Below are 23,751 nucleotides of genomic sequence, written 5' to 3'. Positions count from 1 at the left end.
CAATAGTTTAATTTTGACCAGTCAGAATTAAGTTTTAGATATGTAGAAATCCATTAATGATATCTGTGATATAAGAGCAATGGTAGATAAATAGAATATGTCATGATTGAATTACTTATATTTGGCATATGCTTTAATAGATTTCAATCGTATGGAGTGGACTAGTTGCAATTAAGTTACAGATATCTACAATGCACTTTTCCACTAGTAAGAAACTGTTTATATCAAGAATTTAAATTTTGACTGATGAGAATTAATTGTAGATATCTCTAACACGAATTGCTGCTAGTCAAAATTATATTATGGATATGTTGGCTTTGAATTCTGACTAGTTAAAAGGCAACTGATATATAGTGTGTATATGTGTATATATATATATATATATATATATATATATAAATGTATGTTCAGTAACTATTACCACTGCTGAGTGCTGACAATGTTTAAATGGCTTGCCATATGTGCCACATTCTCAGTCATATTGAATACCCACATTTTTTTGGTCAGTGAACTAACACTAACATTTTTTCAATTTTGCAAGAACTCTTGATACAACTCTATCTTGAACTTCAGCATAACCAAATTATTTCAGTGCAAATGTCCCTGAATTACTCTAATTAACACAATGTATAATGCACCTGTAGATATTCAGATTTACAGTGTATTGAGATTATGGTTCAGATACTTCAAAAGCTGGAGCAGAAATGCAAAGCAAAGACAGGAAGAAAAGCTTAAGAGTGCAAAACCACTTAAAAGGATCTCATATGGGCTGACAACCATGAGAGACATTGTGAGCAGAGTCAGCATTTTTAGAGGAAATGAAGGTGACAAGCTGCTTGCAGCACTTTGGGTGCATTGATCTTGTAACCACTGGGGAGACAGAGCTGCCTGAGAAAGTGGTGTATCCTTAGATAATGGTGACCAAGAAGAGGAGAAGAAGCAGACGGGCTGGTCTCTGAGCTTGTCTCGGTGCATGTTGACCCAGGTGCTGATGTAGAGAATATGTGTACAGGTGCAGTCCCACAAATTACCTGACAGATAGATGGCACTAAGGCTTTTTAGAGACCCCAGAGTCCCATTCTCCATTGCTCTGAGCTGGTTGGACTTCAAATTCAATTTCTGGAGGTTCGTGAGCCCTTGAAATACACCAGGCTGCAGGTGATCCAGCTTGTTTTCTTCCAAGTTGAGTTCTGTTAGCTTCAAAAGTTGGGCAAAGAGCTGAAGGTCTAAACTATCCAGACTGTTGTTCTTTAGCAGAAGTCTTCGGAGTTTTCTGAGGGGATTGAAGGTGTTGAATGGGATGTCATGGAGCTGATTGAAACTCAACTTGAGTTCTTTAAGGCGGGTCAACCCTACAAAATCATCAGGAGACAGCTGTAAGATTTGGTTATTATCCAGATCCAGTGCTGTAAGGTTATTTAGATTCGTGAACAGGCTTTCAGGAAGGTCACTGATGTGGTTTTTGTCTAGTTTTAACTCTTTCAAACTGATAAGGTCTCTGAACTGGTCCGGGTGAAGAGAGGTAAGGTGGTTGCGAGAGAGTATCAGTGAGGATACTCTCACCAGACCATGGAAGACTGAGTGATACAGAAACCTGATTTGGTTGTCATTGAGATGTATCTCCTTAAGGAGCCTTGTCTTATGGAAAATTCCTCTAGGAAGGTGCTTCAGAGCATTGTTCTCCAAGTACAGGTTGTGAAGTGATTTGAGCTTGTTGAACAGAGCAGAGTGGAGCTCCAGGATGTGGTTGTTTGACAGATGTAGCTCGTTGAGTTTGGATAGTGGATCAAACACCCCTACAGGTATGACAGAGATCTGGTTGCTGTCCAGCTGGAGTTCTTCCAGGTTACTTAAGTTCTTGAATATATCCAGAGGAAGAGATGTCAGTCTGTTCCTGTACAAATCAAGTAACTCAAGGCTGATCAGGTTGATGAAGACGTTAGAGGGAAGAGAGTCTATAAGGTTGGTGCTGAGGCCCAGCTCTCTCAGCATGGTCAGACCTCTCAGTGATCCCTCAGACAGAGTGGTCAGTTTATTGTGGCTCAAGTCAAGATGAACCAACAGGCCCAATGAGGAGAAGCAGTCCTCAGGAAAGCTGATGATGTTGTTCATCTGTAGATACAGACCCTCAAGCCTGTTTAGATCCCTCAGTGCCTCAGATGGAACAGTGACCAACATGTTGGCACTCAGGTCAAGCTGTTGAAGACCTGTCGCTCCTCTGAAGCTAGCCTCGTCCACACTTGTGATTCTGTTTCTGGACAGAACAAGTTTCTTTAACATGGTGGAGTTCTTGAAGACACCTTCCTCTATCTGTGTTATATTATTATGACTAAGGTGAAGGTTAGTGAGGGCAAAGGCACCTTCTAATCCACCATCCGTTAATACTCGAATGTGGTTAAAGTTCAAATTCAACGTCTTCAAATTTGCTAATCCACGGAGGAATCCACTCGGTAGATATTCAATCTGGTTCTCACTCAGGTCCAGTAAGATAAGAGCAGGGCAGTTTAGGAACTGACCAGGGTGTAGGGACCTCAGGTTATTGTTGCGTAGGAAGAGCTTGGACAGCTTTGTCATACTGGGCCAAACTAGGTTTAAGGATAGGAAGACATTAATCTGATTCTCAGTCAGGTCCAGGACCTACAGAATATCAGGGAAGGGGAGAAGAAGTGAAAATGCTTAATTTTAACTCTCCAGAAATATAATTGAAAAAAAAAATAAATAAAAAAATACAAACAGGCCAGTCGCCAGAGGAACATGTTCATATTATACATTTCTGCAAATCACGGATATGTTATCTTTCTACGTAGCATATCAATGTTTTTAAAGTGATGTAGTATTTGAGCTGATTTTTTCATCAAGAGGGAGGGAGGTTGATGGATGGTGTGGTGCCTAGGTGAGACAGTTGCCAAGCTGCAGACCACTGTAAGAGACCAACAGACAACAACAATGGCTGCTTTATGGAGACTCTTCACAGCGTTTCCCAGCGACATTCTTGGAACCGCATTTGGGTTAATTTTGACGGAAACCTTGTTATATTGAAACATTTTCTTTTTTTTTTTTTTTTTTTACCAAACCTGGGTATTTTGGTGACACATTGCAGCGTTTCTTAAGGAAATTTCCCAGGATGTTTGAGCCACCGAACCTGGGTGGTTTTCACTGACCTGCCCCTGCTTTTCTAGCAGCTTTTGTGCCACAAAACACGGGTGTTTTGAGCCAAAACATGATCTTTTCCTAACCATAACCAAGTGGATTTTGTACCAAAACCTAACCACACGTTAACCAAAGTGTTGTTGAGAAATGTAAAGTTTCCATGGTTTGTGAACATTTTTTTGGCTATTGGGTTGAAAAGCTGTGTGTTTCATACCTGCAGATTCTCCAACCCACGCCTGGGTATTTCCTGTATCTTATTGTATGAGATGTACAGCTGCTCTGCGCCCTCTGGCAGCTCAGGGATTCGGGCCAGTCCTTTACCCTGACACCCAATATTGGTCAGGTTGTGGAGACAGTCGCAGGCTGGGGGGCAGAGGTTAGACGCCCAGACCACAAGGCTCAGGGAGGCCAAAGTTAAAGCTGCCAACATGGTCGGTTACAGCTGAAATCAAACACGAAGCATGGGAGCAGTGTAGCACTACAATAGTCTTACATTCTGAAGTGTTTCATACACCCCCAAAATTATTAATTTTCTGTCACTGTATTTCATTAAAAATATTGTTAAGTTTGCTTGGTTTTAGATATCTGCAAAATAATTAAATTTGGCATCACTGAGTTAAAACTGCTGAAATTTCACTTTACATCTCTTCTCTGTCATATTTAGAACAATATATATTATGAATAGATGCAATTTTCTTCATTTTGCATGTTGTATTCCTTGAAACATTATAATTTGCTGATTTCACAAGACTTGAATTTAGTCAGATAAATGAAATTTGTTCTTGAAGGAAATGCAAACATTTTTAAAATACATCGATTGATGATAATTAGTTGTTCCTAACCAGTTTCTCTTTATTTTACACTGTATCAACTGCAATCCTTTTGAAAACATTAGTTATTTATGGTAAAAAGTATAAATTACAATTTAAATAGAGTCAAGATTCGTATTTTGGGGGGTTTGGTCAAAAGCCGTGGTGGAGATTAACTATTCAAGTGAGCATTTCTGTTTTATGCTACTTTCTGCTTCTACTCCACTACATTTATAAGCGATGTATTATACTTTTTACTCTGTTACATTTATTTTAGTTAAAGCTTTAGCTACTAGTTACCCTGCAGATTCACATTATTAATGCAAAAATATCTAACAAATTAATTATTGTGAAATCTGTTAGAATGAGCTGCACCTTTACCAGCTGCAGCATTGAAGGGGTTAACACATTAATGCACCAGTTATTATGAACCAGTAATAATGATATTTTAAACTACTTAAAGTTTACTTATATTCTAATACTTTTGTTCTTTTACCCAGTTAAGATTTTGAATGCAAGATTTTTACTTTTAACAAAGTATCTTTACACTGTAGTGTTGCTACTTTTACTAAAGTAAAACTTTTTCCCACCACTGGTCAAGCATATTAAAGGTGCGTACAGTCGTGTGTTCGGTAAACAATTTTCAAATGTTACCCTTACAAATCAAAACTTACCACCGGAAAGTAGGCAGCGCTTGAAGTTGTGTGTTTGTTGCAGGGCTTTTTGCTATAAGCCGACTTTGCAGACTGTCTTTATACTCAACTGTAGAGGATGTGCAGAGGAAGTTGTGGTTATGAGATGATTTTTCATACAAAAACGTTTGGTCAAACCAATGTGGTAACTGCGCTGCGTAGTTGCTGTTTTGCATTAAAAAAGCGAAAATTCCCTGTTGCAGTCTGACAAACCACATCAGTAAGTCCAAAAGACGAAGACTTCTACTTCCAGAGAATGGAAACTCAAGAAATGGGCTTATAATAATTAAGCATCCTGTTGTGTTTTGTTTGTTTTTAAGAAATAGTTTGATTGTAACTTTTGGTAAGTACTGCCAGTTAAGATGTAGCATCAGAGCCGAAGGCATTAAACTGGGAAAAATCATAAAAATAGAAAGAGAACAGAATGAAAAGCAAGGCAACGCAACATATTTTGAAAACACTGAGCATGCAACTGGATGGATATACTGTATTTAGTTGTGTGAGAGTTTGTAAACAAATGTTTCGATATAGTTATGCTGTTGATAAACCCGGTCCCCTTTTACTTTAATCTATCAACAATATTTTCCATTTTCGAATACTCTTTTACAGGAAGCATGCAAGAAAAACAAATTTTTCTTCACAATTTCAAGGTAACACACAAGTGGCAATCTCCAAAGCTAAAAAAATGTAGCTAATGTGGAAGTGGTGAAAACTGCAGTTCCTCTAATGGCCAATTGAGGCTGGCTTCAAAACAGAGTCAATTCCCATAGACCCCATATTAAAATGCTCAACTATAAACTAACAGAACAACTAAGAGAAATAAACATGTTTACAACGTGGTTTTGGTCTCCCTAATTAATTTCAACACTCAAACAACTGTGTGGGGGGTGAATTTTTCTATAACTCGCCCGTTTACATTTTATCAAGGCCCAAAGTTACGCATATTTGAGGGCGGGGCCACTTTAGCAACAGTCTGACTGCCAGTAGTGTCCTCAGCTTCCAACCCTCGCGCCTCCACAGCTCTACCCACTTATCTAAACATGGTCACTTCTGGCTCCAAAAGAAAAAAAGAAAAAAAAAAGATGGCAATGGCTGAGTGCTGAAATTCAATACAGAAGTCCTTAAACCAATAGGTGACGTCATGGCAGATACATTCTTTTTTTTTTCTATTGCAACACAGCATGAATAATGATGCATCAAGTGACATTTTATGTTAGGTAATCGTTAAATATGAGACACAGTGTCTAAGTGCACAGACATAGGTACATAAAACACAAATACATACAACAAGAATAAATCAAGAAACTTTCTTTTGTGTGTTTTGTTTTTGTTTTTGTTTTTGTTTTTGTTTTTGTTTTTGTTTTGTTTTTCTGGCTGAAATGGGCCTCCATACATTGGTGTGATTGAACTTGAGTTTTTCTAGTCTTGACCTCTTCAGAGGGCTGTTCAATGATCATTAGTGTTCAAGTGAAAATTAGGCTAAGTTTGAGGGGTGATTGTGGTCGGGTTTGTGGTCGTAATGACTATGCTAATGTGAACAATTTCCTCACAAGTATAAGAGCACACAAAAAAATGTGTCTGTATGTGTGTTGATGTCCTCAGGGTCAGCATGAGCCACTGGCTGGATTGATCCCTGCTGACGTGCTCAGATCAGCACAAATCACGAGCTGTTACACACACTCTCTCACACACACACACACACACACACACACACACACACACACACATACACACACATACACACTATAAATGTTGAAAGCAACAGAAACAGACTTCCTCCCTTCCTCTTCCATAGCCCATTAGATGTATTGACAATTCCACATCCAGTGTCTTTTTCCGCTAATTGGTTTATGCACAGCTGACCGGACAGTGATGCTAATGATGCTGGTGCTCTCTGTAACACTGTGTTCAGAACAGGCTCTGCAATCCATGGAAATATGGACTGCTGCTCTGGTTGTTCTTTCCAGCATCGATTCTCGCTCCGTTTCAGTAGCTGCACTCTGCTCCCCTGCTAAACCTCTCTCTCAGCCTCTGCTCTCCGAGGGGTCTCTGACAGTGAATCTGCTCGTGGGTTGCTCACCTGCCTGTTCGAGTATCATCCTTTAAGTCTGCAGGGGTCCAGGTCATTGCAGGTCTCAGTCACAACCAGGAAATAGGGGTGCGAGGGAAAGATGAGGCCCTGGGTTCGCTCCAACAGATCCAGATCAGTCCAGGTGAGACTTCTAATTTATAATTTAGTCATGAATGTAAATAAGAAATATATCAATCCAAGGGCTCAAATATGTGAATACCTGCAATTTTAAGCCTTGTTTTAGGTTTTTGTTATCCTCAGTGTGACACATTAAGAGCTGCAGTATGTCAAGAAAAAGATCCCTAAATGTCATTAATGATTATGCTTGATGAGGTCTTTTTTTTGTTTTGTTGCATAGAAAATGGGATAGACATATTACAATTATACACCAGCAGCTAATTAGATTCTCAATCACTTTTTTGCATTAATATACACATGCATAATTTCTTAATGCTCTAAGAAGTATAATTGCATGAGTTTCAACAATTTTCACCTGCTTCTGACTTTACATGAATGTGAAAATCTCTCCTCCTGAATCCTTTCTGGTTTCCTTTTCAGAGAACAAGCTGACTGAGATAGTATGTGTTCATATGGTTGATCTCACTGTGATATTCCCCAAAGAAATCTGATCTAATTGTGTAACTGCCCTTCTGTTGACTAGTTGAGAGTATTGAAGACCACATTTACCTATCATTGTTGGGGATCCTTGACTTGCAGTTAGACCAGCCGATTATTATCGGATAGATTGAAATGACATTCATTTTGTTTCAAGATTTCTGCTTCTTCTTATGCCAAATTCCTACTCTACCTATGTTATGCAGCTTAAAAATAGAAACATCAGACCCTTTATGTCTCTTTTTTGGAGGTAGGAGTGAGAATTAGTCATCCTCTTTTTTTGTGATATGTTGTGTGTTGACATAGCATCTTTCTTTATCAGAAAAGCCGTGGCAGGGCAGTGTGTAGGGCTTCATCCCAGTGCCTTTAAAAAAGTGCTTCCAGTATTTTTTTTTTATTGATACAATATGTGTGGGATTTGTCTCTATGACAAGTATATCTCAATATTAATCTTAGATAGCCAACGTAATGCTACATTAACAAAGGGTTGACTACACAGTTAACAACAAGCTTTCAATGTGTGCAGTGATCAAAGCACAATGCTCAGCCGCCAGTATTCAGTTCTCACCAGCGGATGGGCTTTTATGTCTTTGTTGTGAAAGTTCAGAATAGACAGTAGTCAAAGGAAAGGCATTGACGACACCAGCATCTTTTTAAGGAGTTCATGGATATCAACTAGAAGAGCTTAGAGTGGCTGTAAGAAAAGCCTGAGCACGCTGAAAAATGATGCTGGGCCCAGGGCGGCTACATGCGCTCTAGGCGGCTACATGCGCTCTCTTCACGTTGGGAAGCAGAGAGATAAACGAGACCGTGCTCTGTAAGATGTTTAATTTAAGGGTTTTGGCTGCCTTGGCTTCATAAGTCCCAATTAAGCGAAACATCAAGATGTGCTAACCCTGTGTATAAATATGCACACAGTTTGCATTCATCCATAACAGACTTCAAGATTTAAAACTTTACTGGCCACTTGAGCATGCATAGATTATTTTCTTTATTTTTTAGTATATGCAAATTAAGATTTCAAGAGTTTTATACTGTGGTGTAATCCAAAGCCACCATTCTGAAAGAGACTGAGTTCTAAAAGCAGTAATGGATCAATATGATGCTAGAACGCAAGTTTAGTTGTGCTATACGCACAATGTAGAGGAGGGTTAGAATTTTACTGCAATTTATAAACTGCTCTGTACATATTCATAAAATCAGAGTAGATATTAATACGCTCTTATTTTGGGGTTTTGGTGCAATAAAGTTATATTTTAAATAAGAGGTTAGAGGTTTATGTTAAACTGCATGTATTTTGGGGCAGAATGCGAATGATATCACATCTCTTTTTCTGCCATTTCTGTTTTTCAATATCTGACTTGCAACCTTGTGAGGTGGAAATGGTGTGAGGAGCTGCTACACGGGTTAAATACCATTGTAATGTATAATTATTGCTTACAACTGTGGTAAATAGGCCTGCTGTTTAATTGCTGCTGTAAATTATGTTGGTTGAATTGTCTTAAACATGCCCAACTGTAATCATGAAGGCAACAAACACAGATAAGGCAGAGGCAGAGAGGGTCTCTCTCTCTCTCTCTCTCTCTCAATTCAATTCAATTCAATTCAATTCAATTCAATTCAATGCCTCAGATACAATTAAATGATGATATAAATAAATATTAAACTAACAGCAATCCATTGGATGAAAAAATAGATGCATAAATAAAAAAGAGCAAGAAGATTTTGCTTAGTGTGTGTGTGTGTGTTTGTGAATGTGTGTGTGTGTGGTATATCTACTGTATTACGACAAAAAAAAAAGAAAATTTAAAACATCATGTCAGGTTGTTGTTCGGGTTGTCCTGTAGGCTGTGACATGCACCAACATACCTCGCTGCTTCTATGACACAGACACTGTTTTTCCCAAGTAGATACTGTATTTTGTCTGCTCAGTGAGAATCTTGGCATTTACATTTAAATTGTGTGAAGAGCTTTGTTCTAATATCATCATATGTGCTACAGTGTAGCAGGAAATGTGTCTCTGTCTCCACCTCTCTGTGGACAGGGCGGATACAGCCTGTCTTCACGAGGCATCCAGGTTGTGTCTGCTGCTCTCTATAGCCAAGCTGTGACCACTGAGTCTGTACAGAGTCAATGTGTTTCTCAGTTTCTGATCAGTCACGCTGCTCAGACACTCGGCCACCGTGTATTGTCTATTTATAGCCAAATAGCACTGACGTTTGCTTTGAGTATTTGTGATGGATGTCCAATAGTTAATGTAATGTTCTTTTTCTTTAGCTCTAATTTGGTTGGGCCAGATTGGAGGAGAGCCTCAGCACCAGCTGGCTGAGGAGACTCTTCTCTATGTTCTCCTCTTGGCAGTGAAGAGCTTTGTGGTGGTAGGAGTTGGGCTCGCTTGCTTGTAAGTGTTTGTAGAACTTGATGGCTCTTTTTGAAATCAGAATTAAAAGGGGAAATTGTCCTAGTTCAGCCCTGCAGCCATTGTTGGGCGTGTTCCTGAGGACTTTGAGGATGCTCTTACAGAACTCAGTGTGAAGGGTTTCAATTGGGTGTTTGTCCCATTTTTCAAAGTCCTGATTTACAAGAGGACCCAAAACTTTACTACCATACAGTATTATTGGTTCAGTTTTTGAGTCAGATTCTGATGGGTATATTAATGTTTGAAGACTTTTTTATAGTAACCATGTTGTAGGGCCTTTTTAGATGGAGCCAGCAATATGAGATCATCTGCAAAGAGCAGGCATTTAATCTCTGAGTCAGAGAGGGTGAGGGGTGAGGCCGGGGATATCTGATTGTTCTAGTGATTTTGCCAGATCATCAATATAAATATTAAACAGGGTGGGGCTGAGACTGCAGCACTGTTTCACCCCTCTAATCTGGGGAAAGAAATCTGTTTCCATATTAGCCCTTTTCACAGCACATTTATTATTTATCATTATTGTTTTAATTATATCATAGATACCCCACCCCCCACACACACCTTTTTCAATTAATTTCAGGTACAGACCATTATGCCAAATTGAGTCAACTGCTTTTTTGAAATCAACAAAACAAGAACATTTTCTTCTTGTTTTAGTGGAAATGTTTATTAACGAGGGTGTGGAGGGTATAGATATGGTCTGTAGTTCTATGTTGTGATTTAAATCCAATCTGACTCTTGATCAGGACATTATGTAGGAAGTCTTGCAGTCGGCTGCTAAGGACGCTGCAGAATAACTTCCCCAGGTTGCTGCTCACACATATGCCTCTGTAATACCCAGAACAATGTTTGAATAGTTTTAACATGGCAGTTTTGAGCTTATGGTTGCTAAATTTCATCATTTCATTTAAGATACCATCAGGACCACTGGCCTTATTTGGCTGTATTGCCTGGATTTTAGACAATAGCTCCTCTTCAGTAATTTGGTGGTCTAAAGGGTTCTGGTTGTCTTGAACAACTAATTCTAAAATTTGTAATTTGTTGAGGAGATTATCCAGTATCCAAATCCAGTGTTATAGTACTATAAAGGTTTTCAAAGTGTTTTTTCCCCATATTTCACCATTTTGAATAGCCGATTTTTCTTTGTGTGGTTTGTTGAAAGAGTGCCATTTTTTTCCAGAAATGATTTGAGTCAGTAGACTTCAGTTGTAGCAAGTTGATGTTGCTCATGCTGCTCCCTTTCTGTTCTGAGTGTTGTTCTGTATAATTTCAGTGTTTCCCAATATTGGATGCGGAGCTCAGGATTGTCAGTTTTTCTGTGTTTTTGATTTGATTAATTTTCTTGTTTAATTTTAATTTGAATTTTTTGAGTGTTTTTCTCAGATGTCTGCAGTCTGTGTCAAACCCCTTTTCACTGGTTGACTTTTTAGATTTGTGATGCTGAGACTTTTTCAGATGGGATAAATGTGCAGCATTGTCAAATACGTGGTTAATATCCCGTACAGCCTGATTCAGACCGTTGTTACTGTGGGGATATGATGTGGAAAGAAAATAGTCTAATTGAGACTGAATTGTCTGATGTCTGATTGCTTTCTGGTAGCTGTCTGTGCTATTATTTGTCCATCTATAGGGTTGTTTTGTGTAGTTCAGTTTACTGGGCTCTGTTACATGAGGGTTTGTTACTGTCTTTTTAATGTACTGTCTCTCTCTCTCTCTCTCTCTCTCCATGTCGTCTGCATGAATGGAGCAATTGTGTCTTCAAGAATATAGAGAGAAGGGTTTGTGAGGATACTGTGTTTAGTAACACAACAGAAAATAATAATAATACTGATTATGAATTATGTTAAACGTACACATTCTATGTCGAGTATTTAGTTTAGCCACAAGAAGGCTCTGATAACATATGCAAAGAAAGAAATCAGGAACATGGTAAGAGGAAGGGAAAATAACAAGTACTGAAAAAGTCAAGAATCATACATATAAAAACAGAAAAACAGGAAAGTTTACAGTAAAAAATATGATGTAAAATATATCTGTTATTGGAATGATAATGATAATAATAATAATAAATATAATTTGAATAATGTTAAATTAATGTGGTTGTAATGATTTTCATAGGTAAATAACAGAAAAGACCAAAAACCAAGTACTGGAAAAATCAAGAATTCTACATGTTAAGTAGATAAGTTTACAATACAATTATGTAAAATCTATTTATTTTTAAACCCGGGGAATTTATGAATGAATGAATGATGATGATGATGATATTAATAATAATAATAACAATAATAATAATGAATACCATTTGAATAATGTTAAACTAAGAATTTTTCTTAAAATTAAATTAAAATTAAAATTAAATTAAATAGAAAAGACCAAAAACCAAGTATGGAAAAAGACAAGTTAAGCAGAAAAGTTTATACTATTATGTAAAATATATTTAATTTTAAACCCAAGGAATGAATGAATGAGCGATGATGTTAATAATAATAATAATAATAATAATAATAATAATAATAATAATAGTAACAATAATAATAATTATTATTATTATATTCATTCAATTTACATTATTTCACTGTAAACTTTTCTGCTTCACATCATTTGTAATTGACAAAAATGTTGTCTCTTAAAATAACTTTTTTTTGCCACCAGGAGGCGTTAAAGATCTCTTAACAGAAAGGAACAGAAGTTAAGTCGTTTTTCCAGGAGGTAAAATTCAACACATTTTTGTCATGAAAATAACAGACGCCCATTATTTCTGTGTATGTAGCCTATATTTATGTGTAGATAAAACTGTCGAAAAAGTAAGAAATGCTGCAATCATTTGTGACCTTAACTCGCAAGCTTGTTTTAGTTGCGTTTTGTAAAACTCGGAGGACTGATTTAATGTGGGATACCTGAAGGCAGCACGAGCGAGAAGAGGGGGAGAAAGGCGCGCGTGTGAGTGCGCGTGCGCGGCCACCGACGCAGCAGCTCCGCCTTTTATTACCGCTGACGTCCCTCTGCCTCCCTCTTTCTCCTCTCAATGTGTTTTTCGGAGGAAGAATCCAGTTTTTCTTACGCCTTCTTCGCAGGAAAAATAACTGTAATGTTTCCGGGGAGCCGCTGCTGCTGCTCACCTGGGCGACTTTTCATTCACCGCGAAAGCCGTTGGAACCAAACCGACTGAGAGGAGCTAAGGGCGGACCAGGCTGGGAGGAAGAGCCGGAGACTTGACTGGGAGGCTGCACATCCGCCACTGCCTTTAATCCAACCGCAGTTTGCCATTGATTTGTCTCCTTGGCTCCGGACATATCTCGGTGTCTAGAAATGCGGTCTCAGACGGTTCCTGGTTGTTTTTCCGCGACTATTTCATCGTGGGAGCCTCCGCTTTGACACACAGAAAAATCAATTTAGCTAGCTAACAGGAAAACTCCCCCTTTTTCTGAACTCCGCGGTGGTCGCATAGCTTTCTCCTTTTTTACCTCCATCAGTTGCCTCAATGGTTATTTTCTTTTGTTTTTCACCACAAGACGGCTGAAAGTACCGGGATTGTTTTATTAACAAGCCAGTCTGTGTCCACCGAAATGGTACGATAGCGTCTGGAAGGATTGGGGGAAAGTGACAAGCTAAGTGGGGAGGGGGGTTCAGTCTGGGCTGTTTTTTTCCTTCAGATGAGGCTGGATTGTTACCAGTCAGACATGAGGTGGATGTAGTTTGTTTTTTTACGCATCAATTTGAGCTGGATCACTGTCTTGGTGATCTGTGCTGCCTTCACGGACTGTGACAATGCGGATTGTATGAGAAGTGTTATTTTCTGGTGTGACTGACAACCAGAGGGTGTTGTTTTTTTAACCCAGCGTGAACACAAACCCACTTATTTATTTCCTCTTGGACGACGAAGCGCACTCAGGGACGAAAATGTCTTTACGCACGGCACTGCCTGGGAACGAGCGGAACCCGGACCATGTAAGTAGATAATTAAAACCACAGGGCGTCTATTTGTCACCTTCAGTAGCAGTAATAGGTAATCATGAGGTGTTTGTGTGCTTTTGAAGAAAATTATTGCAATAACCCCCTCAACCGTCAGGGCCTGAGATTAGTCAGCCATGTGCAAAGAGCAGCTGCAATCAAGCAAGGCGACACTAATCTCCTCTAGCTCATTTGGGACGGGTTGCAATTGGACACAGGATGGAGATGGAGGAGAGGGAGACTGGGGGGGCGGCTTGAGTGCAGAGTTGTGTGTGTTACACTGATTACACACATGAAAACTGCGCACATTTAATCAATCAATGAGTTGCCCCAAAAATATTCCACCGGTGTCTACAGTGCGCATGTTTGTCCTCCCCCAGCTGATCAATAATTAATGCATCTGATGCAAGGCCACCCAGCCCTCTCCACACCCAGCCTGCCCTGCACCCGTCCCTCCTCCATCACCTCACCTTGTCTGTCCCCTTTCCACCCTGTCTGCTCTGTTCTTCTGTCCTTAAATGAAGAGAAAAGCGGCATAATATTGCAGAATCTGCTGTGTCAGGCTAGCCTGGTTTGTCCTGCTGATGTTTTTCTGTGTCTGTGGCAGCGTCTGGGTTTTGGGGAGACAGGACACTGAGTTGCTTGTTTGTTTGTTTTCTAAGTATTATACATATTTTTTTGTAAATATGCTTGTAAGGATGTGAGCCTCTCTAGTATACCTTCACCACATTTTGACATCATTAGTGCAACAATACAGAGAATGCCCACCTTTTATCTCAAGGGCACCTACACCACCAGCCACCTGAAATATCACTCACTCTTTCTGAATGTAAAGCTCTCACAAAGAGACACTTCCCTTTGCAGCAGCTGACAAAACACAATTTTTAAATAGGATATGTCATCATTATCTCAATACATGCATGTTGTGTTCAGATATTGTGTCAGTTACTGTTGTGATATAAATGTCCCCAGTAGTGCTGATTCACAGTTAGCTGGCTTCCTGGGCTCAAGGGCGTAGCACCAAATTCTGAGCCCCATACAGCAGTCTCTGCAGACCCCCCGTCCTTCCTTCCTTCATCAGTCAGTGTGTTTACATGATGTTAGAAAAAGTCAAATTATAGTGTGAGTCTGACTGGACATTTAAAATACATGTAAACATATTTGTCTGATTGAAATTGCACTAAGACGAATTTCTTGAAGTTGGACTAAGAAACCTAGATAATGCGGATGGAGGGTGATTTACTCATTTATATGCCTCAGTCAGATCTGAACTGGCTGACATGTTCTGCGCATGCTTCATAGTTCACGTGACAGGTTTTGACCTGGAAGTGAAACGGCATAAATTTGTTGGAGAAAGCCGGGAAAACAAAAGAAAAGGAAGAAAACAAAACAAGACGAAATTACCAAGTAAAGTGTGGTGTTCGTATAAGATGTGCAGCACCACCGCTGCAACCTTTCATTTCTAACCTGCCTCACTGCGGATTGTTACGGTTAGGTGTTTATTGCCTGTAGCCTTTTTGTCAGGACCCAGAAACACTTATAGAGGTGGCAAAATCCACAAGGTATTTTGATCTTTTTATATGAGCCTGTTGTGGATGGTTTGGAAAGTTTGTGTTAGGTCACACCCAATTGTTGGACTTCAGAATCAGAATCATATTAATATTTATTACAAAGTAGTTTTTCACTTACAAGGAATTTGCTTTGAGTTTTGGTGCATGCATTAAATATACAATAAATACATTAAAAGCAATAAAAGTAAGGCAAAGTACTGCGACACCCGAGAACATAACATATAATAAAATATGATGAATATTCCTTAAAGAAGAACCATAAAAGGGATACTTGCTTTGCCTGGTTGCTATTTTGCTAAATGACAGGAGACCAGGGGTCAGTTCATAATCAAACTATAATAATATTTAATAGACCATAAAAGAAATGAAGTGCTTGCATTCCACCTTTTGACATTTGGTGTCCTCATCCATGCCAGTCCTGCTAATCCAGTCATGGCAGTCCTTCTTAGGTCAGGTGTACACAGGGCCATTTCCAAGTTTGCCCAGACCTCTGTTGGCGGGGTTTAGGGGAACTTCTTCTGGCATTGAATTATATAAACAAGCTCTATTTAGATGTAAAAAATTTCATTGTGAATTAGAAAATTGGCCATAAGTTGAGTATGATTGTACTGTGACATAACAAACGTCTGTATAGCTACAGTTTTGTGCAAGATGTGCAAAACTGTTAATTAGGGGATATGCAGGGGGTTGCATTTGGGGTGTCCATATCAGTGAGGGTGCCATGTGTTGTTGATGAGGCCCACTGCAGTCGGGAAGCAACTGTTTTTGTGGTATGCGTTTGTTCTGCAGCCTCCTGCCAGAGGGGAGTGTTTTGAAGAGTTTGTGTATGGGGTGAGACGAGTCAGCCACAATCTTTCCAAAAGATGGCACTGCATTTAGATGGAGCCTTTTAATTCCAATTTTAATCAGAGTAAAGACGCAGGAAATACCCTTTCCGCTTAACTCAATTTTTTACGATATCTATTCACATTCTCAGCAGGGTTTTTTGGCCACATGGTGTGTAGTAGTTCCTGGGAATTGGCTCTCTTCACCCGTTTAGTAACTGCAGGAGTTTCTCTCGAACAAAGCAGAGTAATAAACCAATAACCGTGCCGATTAAATGCTTGATGCAGTTCCATGTTTGTCAAAAGTTTGAGTGCTGGTGTGACAGAAGTCTTCTTTCTGACTGAAAGCAAGATGCCTTAATGATCATTTTAGTTTGCAATCATGTTTATAAACTGTAACCTTTTAGTGCATTCAGACACCTTTCGCAAGTATCTTGAAACCAAAGCAAAGGGGGTCGATTTCTTTTTTTTAAAAAATGGGGAAAATGGTATGAGCAACTTGGCAAGAAATGTCCCAAAACTGCAGGAAATTAGTAGATTTAGAAAATTGTTTTTTTTAAAAAGAGAACTGAATTAAAATTATTTTTACAATATATTTTTAAAACTTTTTTCCAGGCCATTTCCTTGTTTGTTTGTTTTTTTGTTTTGTTTTACATTCCTAATTTTTTTGTGTGCTGATTTTTAGGTAATTTTCTTTTTTTTTGTGTAGTTTTTTTTTTTTTTGTAGTTTCTTTCTCATATCCTGGTCCCTTCTCCCTAAGTTGCTCATTGCCTTCTTACCAAGTTTTCGAAAGAAATCAAGCCAATTTTCCAAGGTTTCAAGGGGTTAAAGTCTTTTAGCTATTTACATCAGCCCCACTGCTGTGACACCAGTGGTTTTGAAAAAAAAAAAAGAAATTCTCTTCACAGAACAGAACAGGTCATATTGAGGCGCAGCTTTGATTTTGGTGCCATGTCATCGAGTAGAAGAGGAATCTTTTATAAAAGCAGCGCAGGGAATAAACTATTTGGCCATGAGATGGACAGCAGAATGATTGCTGCGCTCGCTCAGTCACAAGCCACTCTTGTTAGCAACCTCACCATGGCAACAACAGGGGATCCTCCATATTACCCTTCCAACCCATCCCTTCCTCACCCGCACAAACACACACATGCACAGTCGCTTGCTCTCACACAGATAGTCTTCTACGTATGAAAGCTGGCACACTCTGTCGCGTGTTCAGTCTGTATACAGTGTACGAAAGGCTGGGATACATTATCAGTCTGTTTCAGTGTGTTAATGAAACAGTGGCCCTCTATTGTATGATATGTGCTGTTATTTTCTAACTATTCTGCTTTCTGGCAGTTCAACTTCTTTCCAGATTAAAGGGATAGTTTGCCCATTTTTAATAGGGGTCAACCGATATTTGTTTGTTTCAGAGACGATACCAATTATCAGTAGTTAATGAAACCGATAACCGATATTTGGAACAAATATGCATTTACAATAAAAAACATTGATCTTTCTGTCAATATTAAGAGTTGGAAGTTCCCAGCAACTTCTTTTTATAGTCAATTGAAAATTTAAATAAAAAATGAATAAGTAGAAATATCTCCCTGAGGTTTTACAAAGTAAACGTTCCTCCCATGCTGACACTTTCTTTGCATTTATTGGTCTGGTATGGTGCAGTGCAGTTTGCTTGGAAGTTGTAGGTTTTCTACTTTTTGAGCTAAAGAGAATAATGCAGTCCTTTTTTTTTTTTTTTTTTTTGTTGTTGTTTTGTTTTTTTAAAAGTATTGCATCTTCCTCCTGCACAGAAAACCTACTTTGAATGTGAGGACCCTCTTTTTATCTGTGAAATACTTTTTTAAGGCTGTTGGGTATTTGCTTGTGTATATGTTGTTATGTATGTTCAGACTGTACGCACTTTCATAGTGGAAGCTAAAATGTAATTAAGATGCTCACAAGTGATTTGATCCAAGAAACTGTCTCAGTGCTCACTCTCTGGCTTCAAACAAAGCCGAGGTCTGATGTTTTGCCTTTACTTAGCTCAAGAGCTATTTTATTAATGTCTTTGACAAGAAACAAGGAAACGTCTTGAACAAAATCCTTTGCTCATTTTAAACTAATCCTCATATCTCCTCACAATATCAAGTAAAGGAGCAGTGTGTAGGACTTAGAGGCATTTAGCAGTGACAGACTGCAGCCAGCTGAAACGTCTCCCATGTGCCAAGCATGAACTTTGGGTTAGAATTCATTCAGTGCTTTTAGCGGGAACTGAATTATCTGTAGAGGTCTCTTCCTTTCAAAAAGAAATGGACCAGGTGATTAATACTGTCAAAGGCACTAAATAAAGCAGTTTCACGTTAGGAAACAGTGTTTTTTCGATGTGTATCATCACAGAGTGACTGCTACATACAGTGGCCGATGCAAAAGCACGAATGGCCGTGGAGCCAGAGTTTGGTTTGTTCGTTCTGGGTTACTGTGGAAACATAGCAGTGCAGCATGGCAGAGTCCGTGGACAAGGACTAGCTCCCGATATGTAGATATAAAGGGCTCATTCTAACAAAAACAAGCTGATTTTTATTTTCAGTTGACTATACACTAATGAAAACATTCCTATCATTTTAAATTTCATTCCTGCCAATATATGTCCCCCTAAATCCTACACACTGGACCTTTTAAGAAGAGTCTCCAAATCTTGAAAGTAGGAGAATTTACTAGTTTGTACTTTCCTGGTATGTTTAATTGAGTCAGTTTTGAGCTTGGTTTTGAAAGTTGTCACATTTGGCGTGATTTAATGTACACTAGTGTTTGAGAGCTGTAGTGGTTAAAAAAAAGACAAAATAGGAGTAAATTGGGATAACGGTTTCTAGTTCCACAATAAACTGCTGTAAAATTACAGTGCTTTAAATAACTCATTTTAAATACTGTCCAGCATCAACCAAAGTTAGCAAGAGTGTCCTGGACACATGTGCAGCATGCAGCGTGGGTTTGTTTCGCTTTTCCCTTGTTGACAGAGTGGGCGTGCAGCAGCCAAACCCAGTGATGCTGTGGTCCCTTGTCCTCCTCTACAGTGATACAGATACTCGAGCAAGCATTTTTGAAAAAACAGCTTATCACACTTATCTCAAATGGTAGTGCACATTTGATATGGTTGTCATATGTTTACATAAGGTATTGGCTATGTTATTATTCTAATAGAAGTGGAACACATGGCGCATAATATGAAGGTTTTGCATGTACGTTTCTGGGTGTACAATAACATGTCAGTACATGTGCTGTGTGTCTTGCATGTAACACGAATAGGGAATGTAGTTTTATAACTTCCTGCAGAATGGAGACCATTTTAAATCCACCGTTACACAAGAGGACGCAAGATATTTATCCCCCCATGGATTTGTCATCTTCTGAGATCATTATCGCCACGTTATAAATCAATCACAGCACTCACGACATGACAGCCAGCGCTTTCACACCAGGAGCCACAATTTGCATATTTGTACTCAGTGTTCCTTCCATTGCCTCGCTTCTGTTCAGTCTTTCTCTTCCCACTTCACTTCTCTTCCTCGAATTATCCCCCTTTACTTCTGACTCCATTAAGTCCTGTGGATCTAAGTCCCAGAAACTAGTTACAAAGGCAGACGTTCTTTCTAGTCCAGGCAGTATCTATATCCTCTCTTCCCTTTACTCCTTAACACATTAAAAAAAAATCCAGTCCTTTTTTGATCTCTTCACACATTACTTTAAATCCTGCAATTGTACTTTGAGTAATTATTGTATTTTCATGTGGTACGTTTAATTTTCTTCATGACAGAGAGTACAAATTATGTAGGTTTTCCAGATGACATGTGTCAGAAAATTACCATTTGTAAAATGCTCCAAACCTACACAATGCAATCATCATCACAAGTAATGCAGCGCAGCTGTTGGGGATTTTCATGTTTTGTCTTAAATGACAGGATTTCATGCTTCTCTATTTGTAGAGAAAATGTTTTATTCTCTTGGATTATAAAAAATGACCCAAACAAGTTTAGATAAACTAAAACATGCATGGTTGTCATGTTAAAAGAAGGCTGTTTTCTCTTTTTCACTTGTTAATTTCTCCAACTTAACCTTTGAAATTTAATTAAAATCTATCCAACAGCAGACCATTTCTGTATGTAGGAGCTTATACATGAAGTAAAATCTAAATCAGTGGTTTCCTACTGGTCCAGCAATGGGGTTCAGATTTCTCTTTAGTTATCAGTTTTAGGGACACAAATTAGATTAATCACCACATATTTAATTTCCTTTCACAGAATGTAAACAATGGGGTGGCTTAGAGCCCAAAGAAATAAAACATGGCAAGAATAAACAGGAAATGCACTTCAAAATAAAAGTTCTGTGCCAGAAATTCACTGTACTTCAAAATAAAGTGTGTTTTCTACAAACTTATGGTCAATTCAGAATGGATCCACGACCCACTTTTGGACCGTGACCCACCATTTGGGGATCACTGATCTTATTTATTTATTCTTTGAACCTTTATTTAACCAGGAGTCCCATTGGGATTCAGAATCTCTTTTCCAAGGGAGTACTGGCCAAGACAACGGCATAAAGAATTTAAAAAAAAAAAAAAGAATGTACTATAAAACTTCAAATAAAAGCCTAGTGCCAAATAAACAGCCAGTCTGTTTTGCTAGCTGGGTGTGGCGACACATTTTAGCAAATAACGGCCTGTCTCAATTAGAGGCAGGATCTGGTTGCCGTGCAGTTCATTTTATAGAAGTTCTTTGGATGTATAAAACCGGGTTGTTGGCTACCTGCTATACATAATGTTAGTTAGCTGCTTCATCTGTATCTGATCTTGATCTGTATCTCAATGTATACAATATATATGTATATTTAAACCTTTGTTAATATGGACATCCAACGCACATGATTATCTTGGTAAGATTCTCTAGGATTCAGTCATTCAGTTGATATTATTGAAACTGTGAGCACCAAAGAAGACGGTATTATCAGCATAGTAAACAAGAAAGATGCTAAAAAAGAGATTACTAGATGTAGGAGACTATTTTTGACAAAGCTAGAGAGAAGAGTCCAGTCAACTATATTCATGATAATATACTTGCAATGCAAGTAATTTTACAGAATTACTATAATTCTAAGCTAATTCTAATTCTGTTTGTCAGGCCATTTCTTGCTTTGTGTTTTTTTTTTGTTTTGCTTTCTTGATTTTTTGTTTCTTTATTTTTATTTTTGTTTGGATTTTTATTTTTATTTTTGGTAATTTGGTAATACAGGTTTTAATCAGGTAAATTTCTTTTACTTTTAACAAATAATGCCAACCTCCCAGTTATTTCTTCTTTGTTGCTCATTACCTTCTTCCCATCTTTTTTGATAAGATGCATTTGATTTGCCCAGATCTCATAAGGTTAAGTAAATAATTTGATTGTATTTCGATCTTTGCTGAGCAAGTTTTGTGTGAAAGAAATTAAAAGCCCATCCCATACAGATCCCTGTCCCAAATATAAGCCTGATGAGTTCTGTGATTTGAGCAAATAATAGCCTGGGCTATTGATTGAAGATTTGCGTTATGCATGTACGTCTGTGCTTTTTGTTGCTGCACTATGGGAACAGACAAACAGTTTTGCTGCGGGCCAGTCATGAGCTTTTATCTGTGTGCGAGAGAGGGAGCGAGAAAAGGATGTCATGCACTAGGTGTGGGTTAGTGCTTGTGCGCACATGTACAGTTGTGTGTTCTTGGGGGAAAAAAGCTGGCGTGACTTTCGGTGTGCCTCCGCAGGGCAGAGCAGGGCTTTTGTGTTCCCTGGACAGGGGGAAGATTCATGAGCTCGCTGTCCTGACTTGTTACCCAAAAGCTGGCACTCACCTCTGATGCCCCATGATGGCGATTGTTTCACCCAGAAACACACTAGACACAGTAATAAACAGCTCCAGGCTTTTAATCATCTAGTTCACTGAGAACAACTGAGCCATGTATGATCGGTATAAAATTAGGCGGGTTGATATTAGATGACCTATATTGACCACAATGCCTTGCTGACGTGTACTGCTTTGCACACTTGCCAGCTTAACGTAACTGAAATGTGTTTTGAGTTACAGGTACAGTGGCCCAAAGGTCAAAAAAGTGGGCCAGTCGCAGGGAAATTTCCGGCGTAAATCCCTGGAGAGGTGATTGAGTTACCATCTGTTTAGCCTTAACAGCTACTACCAATGTGCCCATTAGCAAGTTGCTGTGCTCCCAGTGGCTCCAGTGAAACTACCCACTGTTGTAGCACTGAACAGACTCAGCTGAGAAAGAGTGAGTGTGAATCAGAGGCGTGCTGGAAACGAGCTTAAGAGATTTAACAGTTTCCTGTAAATGGGTTGCTCAAGAGCACAGCAGTGGCAGGTCTTGAAGGAAAATGTAAGTATTTACTTTCTCTGCTCAGATTAGTAGTAGTTGCTTAAATAGTACTTCACTTCTCTGTCTAGTTGCAGTTGTGCATTGCACAAACTCCATCACAGTGTCCATGGTGTCGTCTTCTTCCTCAGAGTATACGTAAAGCCTTGTTTCTACCAAGCAGTCCGATTCAGTTCAATTCATTGCACATTAGAACTTTTTTTGGTTGTTTTTGTTATGGATGGTGTTGATAGACACATTCAATTATTTCCCTGTCTTTCTTTACACCTCTGACACTGATCCAATTTTAGAGGGTGGAACTAGAGAAACACTCCAGCTTGCTCTTTTTTGCTCTGAAAATGTTGCACAACTATGTCATGTGAAAGATCAGTAAGATGCAGACATTGTTGGTAAAGAGGAAATAAAGCTTGAGTTGAATGGAACATTGATTTGGTCATTACCATCTGGTGACAACCCCGCCTATGTTAAGAGTACTGTCTGCAGTGGAAACACAAAAAATATTTACAGTTTAGGTACACATACATGTAGTGAATTGGGTACATGTTTAATGTTTGGAGTTGAAAATCAACATATTCTGATTCTTCAAGGTACGCCAAGTATGATGGGAATATTGACAATGTAGGATTAACAGCGATACACTAAATAAGGCATACACTCACGACCCAACAAAGTTTAGAATCGAAAATTATGCAGATTCATCTCCAAATTGTGTCATCATTCAGTTAAATTGTTGTGGATTGACACATTTTCTGCCCTCTGATATTACATAATGTTTTTTAAGCAACTCAATTTTCTATTAGCAGCTTAATATAGGCCTACAATATATGTGTGAAAATGTTTGAAAGGAAAGAAGTCAGAATCAGATGCAGGATAAAGAATCCAAACCTTAATATATGTGGGTTAAACATGTATTAATTAAACGTGTACATTTAATACAGATGTAACTGCTGTGTCTTTTTGTCAGCACAAATTGTTTTGCTGCCAGCAATTATGTAATTCTAGTTAAGAGGTGTTTTTAGCAACCGGTGCTGAACAGGTGGCGTTTTCTGGAGATCAGGCTACCGTGTGAAGAATGACACAGTGTTCACAGACAGCTAAACACAAACGTGCACACACACACACGCACGCACACACAGACCCCTGCAGACTAACATATCGCACACAGATACACACAATTTCAAAAACAAGCCGGCTGACGAGCATAAAGGGCTCACAGTCGGAGCACACAGTCGCTCTGTTGTGTTCATTGTGTAA

The 23,751-nt window shown here is 38.8% G+C and overlaps 2 protein-coding genes across 4 annotated transcripts in view; one reads left to right on the top strand and one right to left on the bottom strand.

Moving 5' to 3' along the window:
- Positions 1–654: 654 nt before the first annotated feature.
- Positions 655–4,673, bottom strand: si:dkey-182i3.11 (insulin-like growth factor-binding protein complex acid labile subunit). The gene is made up of 3 exons (XM_042487027.1): positions 4,634–4,673; positions 3,365–3,592; positions 655–2,637 (listed from the first exon to the last, which is right to left on the bottom strand). Exons 2-3 carry the CDS (start codon positions 3,578–3,580, stop codon positions 655–657), a joined length of 2,199 nt encoding a protein of 732 aa, XP_042342961.1. The 5' UTR covers positions 3,581–3,592; positions 4,634–4,673.
- Positions 4,674–12,738: 8,065 nt separating this feature from the next.
- The window catches only part of mark4b (MAP/microtubule affinity-regulating kinase 4b), a 71,404-nt gene continuing 60,391 nt past the window's right edge, over positions 12,739–23,751 (top strand). The window contains exon 1 of one of the 3 annotated variants that reach the window (XM_042486202.1): positions 12,739–13,707. In XM_042486202.1, the coding sequence (XP_042342136.1) occupies positions 13,660–13,707 (48 nt within the window). In that variant the 5' untranslated portion in view covers positions 12,739–13,659. The remainder of the gene's footprint in view (positions 13,708–23,751) is intronic. The other 2 variants (XM_042486201.1, XM_042486203.1) reach the window with 2 other exon arrangements.

Source organism: Plectropomus leopardus, chromosome 5, assembly GCF_008729295.1.
Source record: "Plectropomus leopardus isolate mb chromosome 5, YSFRI_Pleo_2.0, whole genome shotgun sequence".
Classification (NCBI taxonomy): Eukaryota; Metazoa; Chordata; class Actinopteri; order Perciformes; family Serranidae; genus Plectropomus; species Plectropomus leopardus.
The sequence above is the reverse complement of the archived record's forward strand: the minus strand, read 5'-3'. Positions and strand labels throughout refer to the sequence as shown.

Bases quoted from the DNA above. Each gene is read 5' to 3' on its own strand.
- si:dkey-182i3.11 (XM_042487027.1), bottom strand. From the start codon at position 3,580: ATGTTGGCAGCTTTAACTTTGGCCTCCCTGAGCCTTGTGGTCTGGGCG. The intron at 2,638-3,364 runs GTATGAAACACA...GATATTCTGTAG, and splicing joins GTGGGTTGGAGAATCTGCAG to GTCCTGGACCTGACTGAGAA.